At 37.6% G+C, this 12967-nt stretch overlaps 1 protein-coding gene across 1 annotated transcript; it reads right to left on the reverse strand.

Moving 5' to 3' along the window:
• Window positions 1-3161: 3161 nt before the first annotated feature.
• On the reverse strand, window positions 3162-12660 carry CDC45 (cell division cycle 45; the record flags this gene model as incomplete). The annotated part of the gene is made up of 17 exons (XM_009070082.1): window positions 3162-3226; window positions 3834-3910; window positions 4342-4460; window positions 4923-5006; window positions 5374-5512; window positions 5707-5868; window positions 6096-6194; window positions 6587-6718; window positions 7077-7196; window positions 7975-8025; window positions 8409-8470; window positions 9071-9119; window positions 9701-9756; window positions 10879-11022; window positions 11622-11759; window positions 12204-12296; window positions 12601-12660. Coding segments are annotated over 17 exons (1650 nt in total), but the record flags the coding sequence as incomplete, so codon positions are not given.
• Window positions 12661-12967: the final 307 nt, after the last annotated feature.

Genomic DNA, 12967 nt, shown 5'->3' on the forward strand with positions numbered 1-12967 from the left:
ATTCTGTGATTCTAATTCTAAAATTTGCAGAAGCATTCTTGGCGCTTCCAGTAGATCTTGGGAAAAACAGAACCTTAAAAAACAGCAAAAAACCAAACCAAAAGCCTCACACACAGAAAGAAGGCACAAGGAAAGCTTATATTCCACATTACACATCTGTTTGGTCAAAGAACCTGCCAGTAAAGCACTTAGCAACACATCCCAGCATAAAAACTAGCTCCCACTTGTCAACCTCCCAGTATGACATAATATGCTGAAGCTAGGTGTGCATGTGCCTGAAATTTTTCCACTTTTCAAGACATGACAGTCACCTACTAAAAGAAACACAAACCCTCCCTCCCTCCTCTCTCCATAGTAAGGCAAGATCTGTATTTATCACCACAGCAAGAGAAGGTGGTGGCAGGAGAACTCAGACATGCCCTGAAAGGGGAATGGAGTAAATACTTAAAGTTCCAGGAGAGGGAAACAATAGCAATAAGAGATTTGCTGAGGTGAGATGAAGTTCACACAGATTCTAATGAGAGGGTTGAGGAAAAAAACCACATGAAAACCAACCTCCAAACAAGCAGAAAAAGGTGATAGCTTGCTCAGGTACCCACCAAAATTATTCCTTGCATTGAAAACGTAGCACTAAATGTAACTGAAGACATACAGTAATTAAATGGAGATGTTATATGCCTGTGCTTTTTGATGCCTTCCTCACATCTTTTTGTCTAAAAGTTTTGTGCAGGAAGAAAATTGGGAATTTAGTTTTTTGTCTAGGATTTAGATTTTGTTTAGAATAGATGGCCATTGAACCATGAGTCAGAGATACAGGATGTGTAAGAGCATTTACTGACCAAGTGCAAACTCAGTTTCACCCAGCACACATTATTCCTCCCATACACACAAGGAGGTCTCATACACTGAAGGACCTTGTATTTATGTTTTTCTCTGATATTTACATCTAGAAGCATAAAATTCCTAAATATATGATGGAGCTGAAGTAGTTACAGTCATTTACTACTGTAGAAATGGCTGAGATTCTTTTGTGACAAATAAATGAAATTCCTACATTTATCTTCAACTTAACCCACTCAGCAGTTTATAACTGAAAGCGAAAATGTTTGGAAGTGCACTTCAGTGTCACACAGACTCCTGGCTTTTACATTGCAAGCAGCCTGGCACTGCTGTCAGGGTTCAAAAAGCACTAGAAACCTCTGTGCTTCCATTTCCAGAGGCTTAAAGCACAGTACTGTACTTCAGGAATGGGATAAACAGACTGAATGCTGTGTTCAGGCAAACCCAAAGTGTGCTGGTAAGGGGGAATATCACTTGTTGCCAACACTACCTAGTAAACACAGAAACGAAAGGGGAGCATTATGTTTTATCTCAGGAAGCACATTTCGTTGGCCATCTCAGCTTGGCACAGGATTTTACTCAGATAAGATGGCAACATTTGAGAAATAAACCCTTCCACTCTTGTTTGAATAAAAATATAGTTTAATTAAGTTTCTGTTGGCTACATTTAAATCACATTTAATATTAAATTAATCTGCACTAAAATATGTACAAAGAATGATGCAATGATACATAACCTTTAGGTAACTATTATAATACATAAAAACTCTGAAGTCACAGAGAATTCAAGCAAACACTGCAAGAAGAAAAGAATTGTCAGTGTACACTTACACTACTCCCCAATGCACAGCAGGTTGAGGCCAAAAAGCCATTCCATGTCATATGGCCAAAGTGAAATGAAATCTGTTATGGAACAGGATGAGCTACTCTGTCAGTATTTATAGTGTTACAATCTGCACGGAATTATAGTATTTTTGACTCTTTCCAGGAAAATTATGCCCGAAGTCAAGCTACAAGTGATAATACAGTATCACAACTTATGACTAAAAAGGCTTTGACACTGGAATTTCCCAGATTTTTCACTTGGTATTTGGCAGTTACTCGGTATTTGGATTTTAAAAGCCCTAAGATCTTACAACTTGTCTCACTAAACAGTTCTTTAAATTAAACTACAAGACTTCAAGCTGATATTACTAAAAAGCTTTCAACATTCTAGAATTTCAAGGAGAGTTTCAAGTAGCTTGTTTAAAAAAAATAAAAAGCATTCAAGACCAATTTAAAAGTACATTTAAATGGTAATATAAATATGGAACTTTTTCAAAACCTATTTTTTTTGTTATCAGTCAACAACTAAACATCACAGGAGGATGTCTACCAATAAAAGCAGCTGTGACAAACAGGAGTCTGATTTACATATACCCCTGGGGAGACAGATTTTGCCTTTACAAGGATGGGATGTTTAGAAAAAGAAGTGCTTAGTATCTGTGCTCAGGTCAAAATCCTTCTGACCTCCCAAGAGGCATAAAAACAACAGTCCAGGCCTGTACTAGTACATAAAAACAGGAAGACACATCACAACTGCAGCACCATGAACTTTGGAACATCCATAATCATTTCAGAGGGTCTGATCCTCAGCTTCCAGCACAAGGAGCCAAAAAGCATCACTGTGTAACAAGGGCAGAAGACAAACAAATACAATCAATTGTTAAAGTGTAAAGAAAGAAACAAACAGATATAGAGATCTTAGAAGCCATTCATGACTCTGCTGTCCAACAAACAGCTTTGGACTAGTCACAACCTCCAATATAGTCTTGTATCCCCATCTTTATTCCAGACAAAAATTACATACTAGCATAGGCTACAAATTTAGCACTGTGAAAGAAAGATGCAAATTCTGCAATAACCTCAAAGCCAAGAGTGGCACCACTGCGGCCAAAATTCCACTTGAAGCTCAAACTCGGCACCAGAAGGGGCAGTCAGTAACAGAGTATCAACTGGAGTTAGTTAATATCACCATTTCACTCACAACACAAACAGCTGCTCCTTTCCAGCTGAAGTTAAAAGCCACAAAAAGTTAAGAACAATTGAAGAGGACATTATGGATGATGAAACTTAAATAAATCTCTTAAGGAAGAAAAAAATACGTTTTGCTTGTACATTGTCTGCCTCCTCCTTAAAAGAAAAACAATTGTCTTTGCAAGAAATGCCTATCTTCAATTTATGCTTTCACGAAAAGTTGCACCATTTCTTAAAATAGTCTACAGTTTGTTAGCCTGATTTGTAAATAATTTTTAATTAATCCTCCTTACAGTATCTTACCATTAGGACAAGAGAGAAATGAGTGCATCCAGAAACTTGCTCCGATCTTCCGTTTTCAATTCAATTACTACAACATGAAAATGAGACACAAGTGACTGAAAGCTGTACCACATGTCACACTCAAAGAACAATAATTCAGAGCATACTAATTTATATTCTTATTCAACTTTCAGAAGGAAAAGCTACTTGGACAAAATGAAAGCACATTGTTTATTTAATGCTTAGATTTTAGTAGGCTCTGATTCCTAGGTGCTCACTACATGGTGCAGCAGCCACTTCTTAAATCTAAGACTATTTGTCTGTTCAACACGCATCTATAAATATGTGCTGTTAAAAACTGCCTCTTTTGTAAGCATGTACCAAGACAGGCAAATCGGGCTGCCTGTCTCATCAATACCATACTTGGCTTGGCTGCTAAATATAAATTCCCTCAGATAACCTCATTGGCTGTGTACTGAAGTGCATGTATGAAGACCACACGAAATGCAGATTGGCTTCAAGAGATAAGGGAGCCTCGGCTTTGCAGTTTATAGTTTCTGCACAAGAGAGCACTTGGAAACACTGACAGTCCTGCAGCTGTGTGTGTAGCAGGTCGGGCACAGGGTCAGCCCCGCGGGGTTTCCACGCCAACACTGCCCCCTGCAGGACGGCGCGGGGAGCGCAGCGTTACTCACTCGACATGTCGAAGTAGTTGTGCAAAGTCCTGGAATTGGTGCTGTCTGCAGCTTTCTCAAAGGCTCTTCCAAAAAAGCTGAAAGATGAGCAGAAATACAAATGAGCATCACTGAAGAAGGATTAATTTGTTTAAACATGGAACTTTACTAAAGTGTGGAGCTTTTTTCTTGGTGGGAGTTGAAATGGTTTCCAGGTGTTTTGCAGGTGTTGTATATTCAACCAATTTATTTATGTGAACAAATCTTTACTTTTCAGGCCTTTAGAAATTAAGTCATGGGTTATATAGTGAACTATTTCCCTCTCTTAAGAGGGAAGAAAATAAACACCTTGCAAGGAAGGTCTTGAAGATCTGCATCCTTCTCATGCACACTACGCAAAAAGTGTTTTTAAAAAGGATATAATTCAACATATTCAGTGTTAAATAGGCACAGAAAAGATGTATTTGCTTCAGAGACAGGAAAAATTTTTAGATAACCTTCAGAAAGTACTTCTAGATCCTATGCTTACTTCTTTTTGTCCGAGCTTTGTGTCTCCGGAGGAATCCCCACCATGATCACAGTTCCCTGTTCCACATCCATGGGTGCAGCCATGACCAGTGGCAGCAGCTTACAACGCTTGTTTTTGGTCTGGAAGACAGAAAGACTCTTTTTTAGACCAAGCTCAGGAAACAATTTAGTATCAGCTCTCCATGTGTGAGATAGTATTGAAAACATTCATCTAAGGATACAGCAATAATGAGTCCAACAGAAGGTGCTTTTCTTTAATCCCCTTCTTTCTTACACTGAAAGTCACTTTAAGGACCAAAAGAAATTTCAGTGATGTGCTCCCTCAAAACTTAGAAAATTACACAAAGATCTTACATTCTAATTATCTTAGTAATGAAAACTCTTCCTGATGCCATGAAGTCACGCAGGCAGACCTCTTTTCTGGAGCAGCATTCACAGATATGCTAAAATTATCCAGTCAATAGGCAGAAAAATGTTACTAATATTGTCATATAATGTTTTGATTAGTCAACTGCAAGTGTCTGACAGAACAGTAACTACTACAGTGGACAGAAGTTAGTCAAAAGCTTTTATTTTACTTACAGAGCAAATGAATGATTTGAGCAAGTATTTACTAAGGAGGCACAGAGACACTGGCTTGGAAAACAGTTTCACATCTGGTGTGCCCTAGGAAAACAAAAATTATCAATAATGATCCAAGATGATTCTTACCCTTATTAATTTTAATACCCACTGACAAGTCTGGAAGCTTTGTGTGGCCTAAAGAACACCACCAAAAACCATACACTACATGAGTTTGAGCTCACCTAGCTTGGCAGTGAAGCACTGTCCCCCTTGAAAGGGCTGACTCTTCCTTTGGCAAGTTCAGAGCAGATGTCAACAGTGACCCATCAGACAACAGCACAGTATAAATAAATAGGTCCTTTCTTACAGAGTAATTCTTATTGTGCCAAGCAGTTAGGAAAACAATGTTATTCAAGGACAATACAGCCAGAAAGAACAGTCGTGAGATAGCCAGATGTAGAATTCTGACCTCCATGAGGGAGCAGTAGAGAAATGGCCCCTGAGAGATGACCAGGTTGGTGCAAATACAGCTGGCCACTGTCTGCTGAATGGCACGTAACTGCTTTTTGGCCAGGTCCAGTCCTTGGTGCAGTTTGTCCAGGTTACCTCTGCAACAGAAAGAATAAAAATAGATACTTTCTTAAAAAAGAAAGCTTTTCACACAAACATGAGAGCTAAACACTATTCACAGGGGTATTTTGAATTTTCTTCAATAGCTTACAAAGCAACAATGTATATTTTAGATACATAATCCATGTTCCCTAAATAAAACTGCAGAAGAATGAAGAGACATTTTCAGTACCTGGAGAGACTGTCCAAAGCTTTAATGAAATTACTTGATTCAGGCCCATCTTTCTCTATATTCTCCATGAGAGAAGTTGTTGCATAAACTACATCACTGGCTGAGAACTTGTTCTTGAAGCCAAAGTGAATGCTGAATGTCTGAACTCTTAAATCTTTCATTCTGCAAAATGAAACATACCCAGGAAAGTTCATTAACATTGTCAACATTGACTATCATCTCCTCAGTATGCTAAAGTTAAGAATATGAAGACAATTCACACCCCAACATTTGCAATGAGCCTGATATACTTTGTCAATCTACAAACCACCTTTTTTTAAAGCAAGATGTTACATCCTCCTTATACAAAAGTATTTCCAAATAAAGCCTTTGTATTTGAAACTATTTACCCAAATTTGGTTGCAGATTCTTCTATCATTTCCCGAAGATTTTCTTTCAAAGACATGTCCATGGAATTAAATTTCTGTTTCACTTGCTTCAAAGGCAAACTAAAAACAGAAGGAAAAATACATTGACAGGTATGCCAGAAGAAACAAATATTTTGCCTTTCTTTCCTAAGACTTTATATTAGATAATTTAGCAAGTTAAGTCTGACTGAACTTGTTTGCATTCTTTTCCCTTCAGTCATTGAAAAGCAGATGTTAGGAAGCACAGGTTGCTTACTGGCTACCATTCCATAGAAGCATATAGCTGAAGTATTCCCTGTAAACCAAGGCACAAGTTGCATAACTCAACTCAGAGAGACCGAGCCACCCACTCAGATCCTCCCAATCATATTTAGAAACCAATCATCTGAGGATTTACAGTACATTCTCAGTATTTCCCTGTAATTCATTGAATAAATGAACCTTTAATTGAGACCCAGATTTTTATAACTCACCCCATGTCAGCCAAAAACTCCTGGAGCCTCTTCTGCCCTTGTACAGACCAAAGCTTGAGGCTGGCAGAGGTGTATGAGGTGTTACAGAGACTCTCGTAGAGAGACCAGTGCTGGTACAGTGCCAGGCGCAGACTGAGCAGGAGTTACGGCAGATAACTATAAACACATTCATCACCTGAAGCTACAAACAACACACCACGACCAGCAGGTAAGGCTTCAGTTGCCCTTCCACAGCTCTGTACTATGTGAGATGCAGTGAGAAGCTGCAGGTGATGTAACACAAGAGGAGCCACACACACTTGTAACTCCTTCTGAAAGGTTAAGCTGAACTGAAGCTACAAGAGGGATTCATGTACAACCAAACATTCCCATTTCCATTTCTTTTAGCTCTGTTCTCAGCAGCAGAAATGGTGCTGGGACTTTGTTCCCTAGATGAAGGGTTTCACCAAGTGGGCAGAGTGCCTTTCCCCCAGACCCTGTACAAGGATACTCGTACTCAAACGCTATTCGCATGCAATCAATGGACAGAGCATGTTCCTCGTCCTCGTTGCGGTGGTTGTGGCGAGAGACATGGCGCTGCAGGACTCCAATGTCAGTCACGTACTTCATCCTACACAAAAACAAAGCTGTCACTTTCTTCCTTCTATTTTTGTCCTTGATTACAAGAACACAAAAACGCTTCCTAAAATGAACAGCATGAAAGCTGTAGATATGTCTTTAAAAAACCCTAACTTGTTAAATCATGTTTTGTTTGATATTCAGCCACATCCATAGGCAATTAAAGCTAAAAATGCACCATACTGAAAGACAGACTAACCAATTAAATCAGTCACTTATTACAATTACCTTCTTGAAAACATCCATGTCTCAGTAACAACAGAACACCAGAATTACCCTACCCATGTAACACTAGAATTCTTATCATGTCTAGTAGGAAAGAAGAAAAAAAGGAGAAAAAAACCTGAAACTTATTAACTGCAAATGTAAAAGGAGCTGGAGAAAACAGAATATACACAAGTTTTTTCTTTAATAAAACTGTATTAAGTTCATACACAGGTAAACGACTATTAAACACAATTTATTCCCAGACCACAAGTAATTGTTTTATAATTCTGGGAACAATAAACCTGATTTAAGAATTCTAAATAGTAGAGAGCAAATTTTCTTTTTCTGATAAGCATTCAGATTTTTGGAAAGCATCAGATCACATTCAGTCATTAAAGTATTTAATGTCACTGATTACAAATCAAATTCTGTTATAATAATCCCTATATGTTTTGTGATCTCTGTTAATTGCTATCAATCACTCCTAAAAACAGAATTTTTAAAAACAGACAAAGGAATAAGAAATAATAATAAAGACAGCTAAAAAAATAAATCTTCCTTACTGAGTGATTTTATCTTGTACCCATTGATCTGTTAGGCCAACAATAGCCCACCTAAAAATTTTTGGGGAAAAAAGAAATAGAAAAAAGCATTAAACCAACAAATATTCCAATCTAGAACAGTATATTTAGTCTTCTGAGTATGTAACAGAACAAATCAGAAACTATTTACCAGCAGTACATAAAAGCTAATAGCAAAGCTGTATCCTGTTATCCCCTCTTAAACAGACATAAACATATAGCACCAACCTCCCTTTTTCCATAAAAAATCTATTGTTGCTTGTAACTGATTCACATAGATGTGTCCTCTGGCTGAAGTCACACATCCACTCACAAACAAAACTGGAACCTCCTACTGAAACCAAATAATTTGGGGAAATCTTGCCTGTCTTTGCTTAACCTTGTAGCCTCTATGAAACCCAAGGATAGAAACATACCACAACATGTCATTCAAGTCCTTAGACATTATCCAGGCCAGATCAAACATCACCATCGCAGACTACAAGAGGGAAAAGCAAAAAGAGGATAAAGGAACACAAGACTCTCACTTCATTAAACAAATAGAACACAGTTACATTTGCCAAGTACTGTATGTTACTAAAGCCCTAGGAAACACGCTGGAGCCTGACACTCTGCCAGCAGCTTACTAAGATACTAAGTAGAAAGAAAATACTTCATAGAGCGCTGCAAACCTGCATTGCAAATGTTAGTGTAAAAGAACACTAAACCAAACATAAACCTACTCAGTGACAGAAGGAAGAGTTTGATGTCCTAAGTGCTATGTTTGAGATCCCCTGTCACTTTGAAAGGCAAACAAGCTCCCAACATGCTCAGGTCATTTCGTGAGAGTATTTTGTGCACAGATACTTTTGTTAAGACCTAAAAAATGTCAGGAAACATCAAACTAAATTTAACTACTTGTACATGTATGATGTATCTTATGAATAATAATCAGATACAAAAGTAACAAGCCTTGACAACAATATATTGTAGAGTCTTGTCAGAGGATTATATAATTGCAATAGATTATTATAACACTGGACATTGTCCAATCACACATTGTCACCTTGAGTTTTTATGGCAAACAGTGTATACTTACTGAGGTCCCATGGTATTCATATTGTTCGTAATCAAACAGAATTTCTCGTCTAAAAGGGGAAAAAAAAAATCCACATTTGACTAAATGGTTACTGGTCATTGGATCCAATTAAAAATCTAACCAAAAATTGTGAAATTATATTTAAATTTAATTTTAGCTCTTAAAAGGATTAAAACTTGGGCTAGAAATTCTTTTTCTGCAAGGGAATTAGACTTTAGTAACAATGTGGAGACCACAGCGAAACGCAGTCAAAAAGCAGAAAGGGAAAATTGATTAAATCATTATTCCTCAAATCCCATTTTATCTGATTAACTCCTGCTCATTCCCATTGACAACAGTGGGAGTGTAGAAGAAGACAGAAGCCCAAACTTTACTTTAAGATGGACAAGATAAGAACTCTACAACTATCTAAGTGGAGCAATGCACCCATTGCTGCTCAAATTTTAAATTGCTATGTAGAACTCTCCTCCATATAGAGCAAATATCTTTCACACCTTTCTGAACAAAATTAGGGCTGAAGCATCTTGCAAATCACAGCTCAGTGATGTGTGTTTGCATTCTTAACAAGATTTCAGTCAGAGATTAAGGGAAAGAAAGAGATCCAAGCCGCACAAACCCCAGTGCACACACCTGCGTGCTTCCCATTCTCGCCTCTGTCGCCTTCTCATCGTCCTCTCTATCACGTCCTGCAAGTTAATTTGGACGTTAGAAAGCTAAAAAAATATTCCCTTAGATGAGCATCTAGAGACTTTAATGGTCAAATCTTAATTTAAAAAACGTAATTGAGGTTTTCATTAAGAGGATTTTTTTTAGGAAGTCTTAAAGGAAAGAATATTGCTACGAACATCCTATGAGAAAAGTATTGTCCCATATTTTTCCAAGGAACACTTTTCATCTGTTCCAGCATTCCTTTAGCTCACCTGCACAAATAAGGACTGGTATGTGATATTTTCAACAGCAGCAACATTGCACCCTACCATTTTGTAATATAAACCTGAGATTAATGAAAAATAAGGAGAGATAATGAAGCTCAGAAGAGACACTGTATATTTCAGCTCCATTAATATCATCATCAGTTGAGCAAAAAATCACTAAGATCTTTGTGAGATATTTAACAGATTCAAGAACAGTTTTTGTATATTGTATTTATAGATTTTTCTTTGAATTTCTGATATCTGCTACTGCTAAGGGCCCTTTGTAGGTTAGTAGGAAAAAGTGTGCACTGTTCATGGGAAAATAATATGAAACATGTATTAAATCTCAGAATGCATTTATATTAACTGTCCCTTAGCCTTTGCCTCCTTCTATAGCATAAAAAGAAAATGCTACAAACAACACATGGCACATTTACTTCTTTGTGCATCCCATGATATACTTTTGCGAGTTACTGCTACAAGCTCAGACAAAATGGGCTGCGAAACTATTTGTGAGCTTCCACCTTCTCAAACCTTTATTTAAGATAAAGAAGTTTATCTCTAAAGAAGTTTTATTGCTGAACTCAAAGCCCAGAGCACATGACGGAGACAGATCTCCCCAGATCACTGGCTATACAAAGTCAGCATTATGTACAATCAAGTTCAAAACATACCTTTTTATAAGGAGAAAATATTTCTGTGCAGCTCAGAAAAACAAACATTTTGTATATGTGAAACTCTACCTGTTGTGACAGATCATGTTTATCTCCTACAATTGAATTTGTGATCCAAAGGAACACAATTTTTAAACTCAAAGGTCATTATTATGATGTAAAATATATGTAATAACAGTTTTATTTTCCTTCTTATCACAACAAAGTAGCACAAATTCACCTCTTCAAAACGCCTGCGTTTCTCTGAAGGTTCTGACCCGTCACCGTCATTCTCTGAGTCCTCTTCTTCCTCCTCGTCGTCTCTGAAGATGTCATCGTAAGCAGGAACATCGAAGTCATCATCCTGCTTGACTAACAGCTTAATCTAACAAGAAAAACGTGTGATTTCGATAAAGTATCTTATTTAGTGAGTAAAAATGCTTCCCAGATGACAAATGAGGATACTGCAGATACTTGGGAAGAGAAACTAAAAATTCATTTTGGCTATGATTGATTCCTGGCATAACAAAAATATTGCTTTTTAATACAAAGACCATCCTGATTGTACAAAATAAGAGTAAAAAACCCACCATATTCCTTTGTTACAGCATTACTAAAAGAACTGCCATTTTTAATGTTTGTTAAAATAGATTTGTGCTTAATACTTTAAATTCTAGGTATTGCTGAATGCTGAGGCAAAACATGACACATCCTTGAGGATCTTTATCCTCTGATTCCTGGCAATTTGATTTATAGCAAAGAGATCAACAGGTACCTACTACTGACAACTATCACACTGCTGACAGCATTTATTTTACTACCGAAAAGAGTTTTTTCTGATCACGTACATTACTAGTGCTCCATGAATGCTGTTTTCTGACTCACAAGCTAATGCTGAGAGCAGTTTTGCAAAACACAGAAAAGCACTGCAGTGCTCACCAGCACACTGTGGGAAAGTTTTAGTTGTGAAAGAAAGGCATTTACCTGTGTGTCATTGTAAACATTCACTACATTGATAGGTCTGTGGCTGTCACATACGAAAAAATAAGTGTCTTCTTCAGGCTGCAGGATTTCCAGAAGGTCAACATTGGCACCACAATTGATAAGAACAAAGTATTTGAACTGGAAACAAAAGGAAAAATAAAAGCAAAAAAGCTTGTTATTTAAATGAGGAAGAAGCATGAAAGACTGAAAACACCTTTACAAAACACACAAAGCACTTGTCATTGCTAGAATTTGCATTTACGTTCTGACATTTGATGTATCTGAAGCAGAAAAAAGTTTGGAGACAAAACACTCAGTTCAGGGATGCTGAACATCCATCACCAACACACTTTCTAGCTCAAAATGTGTGCAAACTTAATGGGACTTGATGAAAATTACAGCACATTAGTTTGAGCTGATATTAAAAACTCGACAGGTTTGTCAGTGGTATGTTAAAACGTAACCAGTTTCGAGGTAGCCACTATAAATAATTAGCTGGAGATGACATATTAAATTGGCGAAGGGAAGAAGTACATGTATAAAAGATGCACTGCAGTTTAAGAAGTTTCCAGTGTTTTTCACCTGATCTTTGTGCTCCAGGAAGGCAGTTTCAAGCTCTTGCCACCCAGACACTGGAACGAGTGTATATTGCACATGATCACACTGAAACAAAGCCTAAAGGGAAGCAAAGAGCTGTTAGCAAAGGTGAGGGGAAACAGGGAAACAACCTCTTCTACAATGTCAGACCATGCTAAATTCTATTCCATACAAAGTTTCTCCTTGAAGACATCCCAAATGCCAAACCTACATGACCCCTGGGAGTATGACTCACCAGCTCTTAGCGTCATAGTCCATGGAAAAAATAAGTTACAAAAGCAGATTAAACCTTCACCTCTTCTCCAGTTCAAACCCATTAACAGGATCCCAGTGCATATATTCTTTTATTGTTAGCCAGAAGTGATAACGAACCAGGACTTACTTGGAGTATTTTACAAGCACATAATGCATCAACATCTGAGGCAACAAGAAGAAGAACACGCTGCAAAAAAGAACAAATAACAGTGTTAATAGAAGCGTCAAATCGAATATGCTGCTACATGAAATGTGCAAAGCATTGTGAGACCAGAAATTTGGGTAGAGATCATCATAAGGATAAACCCAGATTGTTTCTGAATGGACACTGCAAGAAAATTACCCAGTTTGGATCTCTCATACCCCAAATATGTCCACATACCACAAATATGTTACCTGCTTTAGGGAAATGTAACTGCACAGACTCCTCTGAGCCACCACAGTTGTGAAGGTTCACAGCTAGTCAAGCCCTAGAACTATTTCCATTGTGTCTA

This window comes from Acanthisitta chloris, unplaced genomic scaffold (assembly GCF_000695815.1).
Source record: "Acanthisitta chloris isolate BGI_N310 unplaced genomic scaffold, ASM69581v1 scaffold45620, whole genome shotgun sequence".
Lineage (NCBI taxonomy): Eukaryota > Metazoa > Chordata > Aves > Passeriformes > Acanthisittidae > Acanthisitta > Acanthisitta chloris.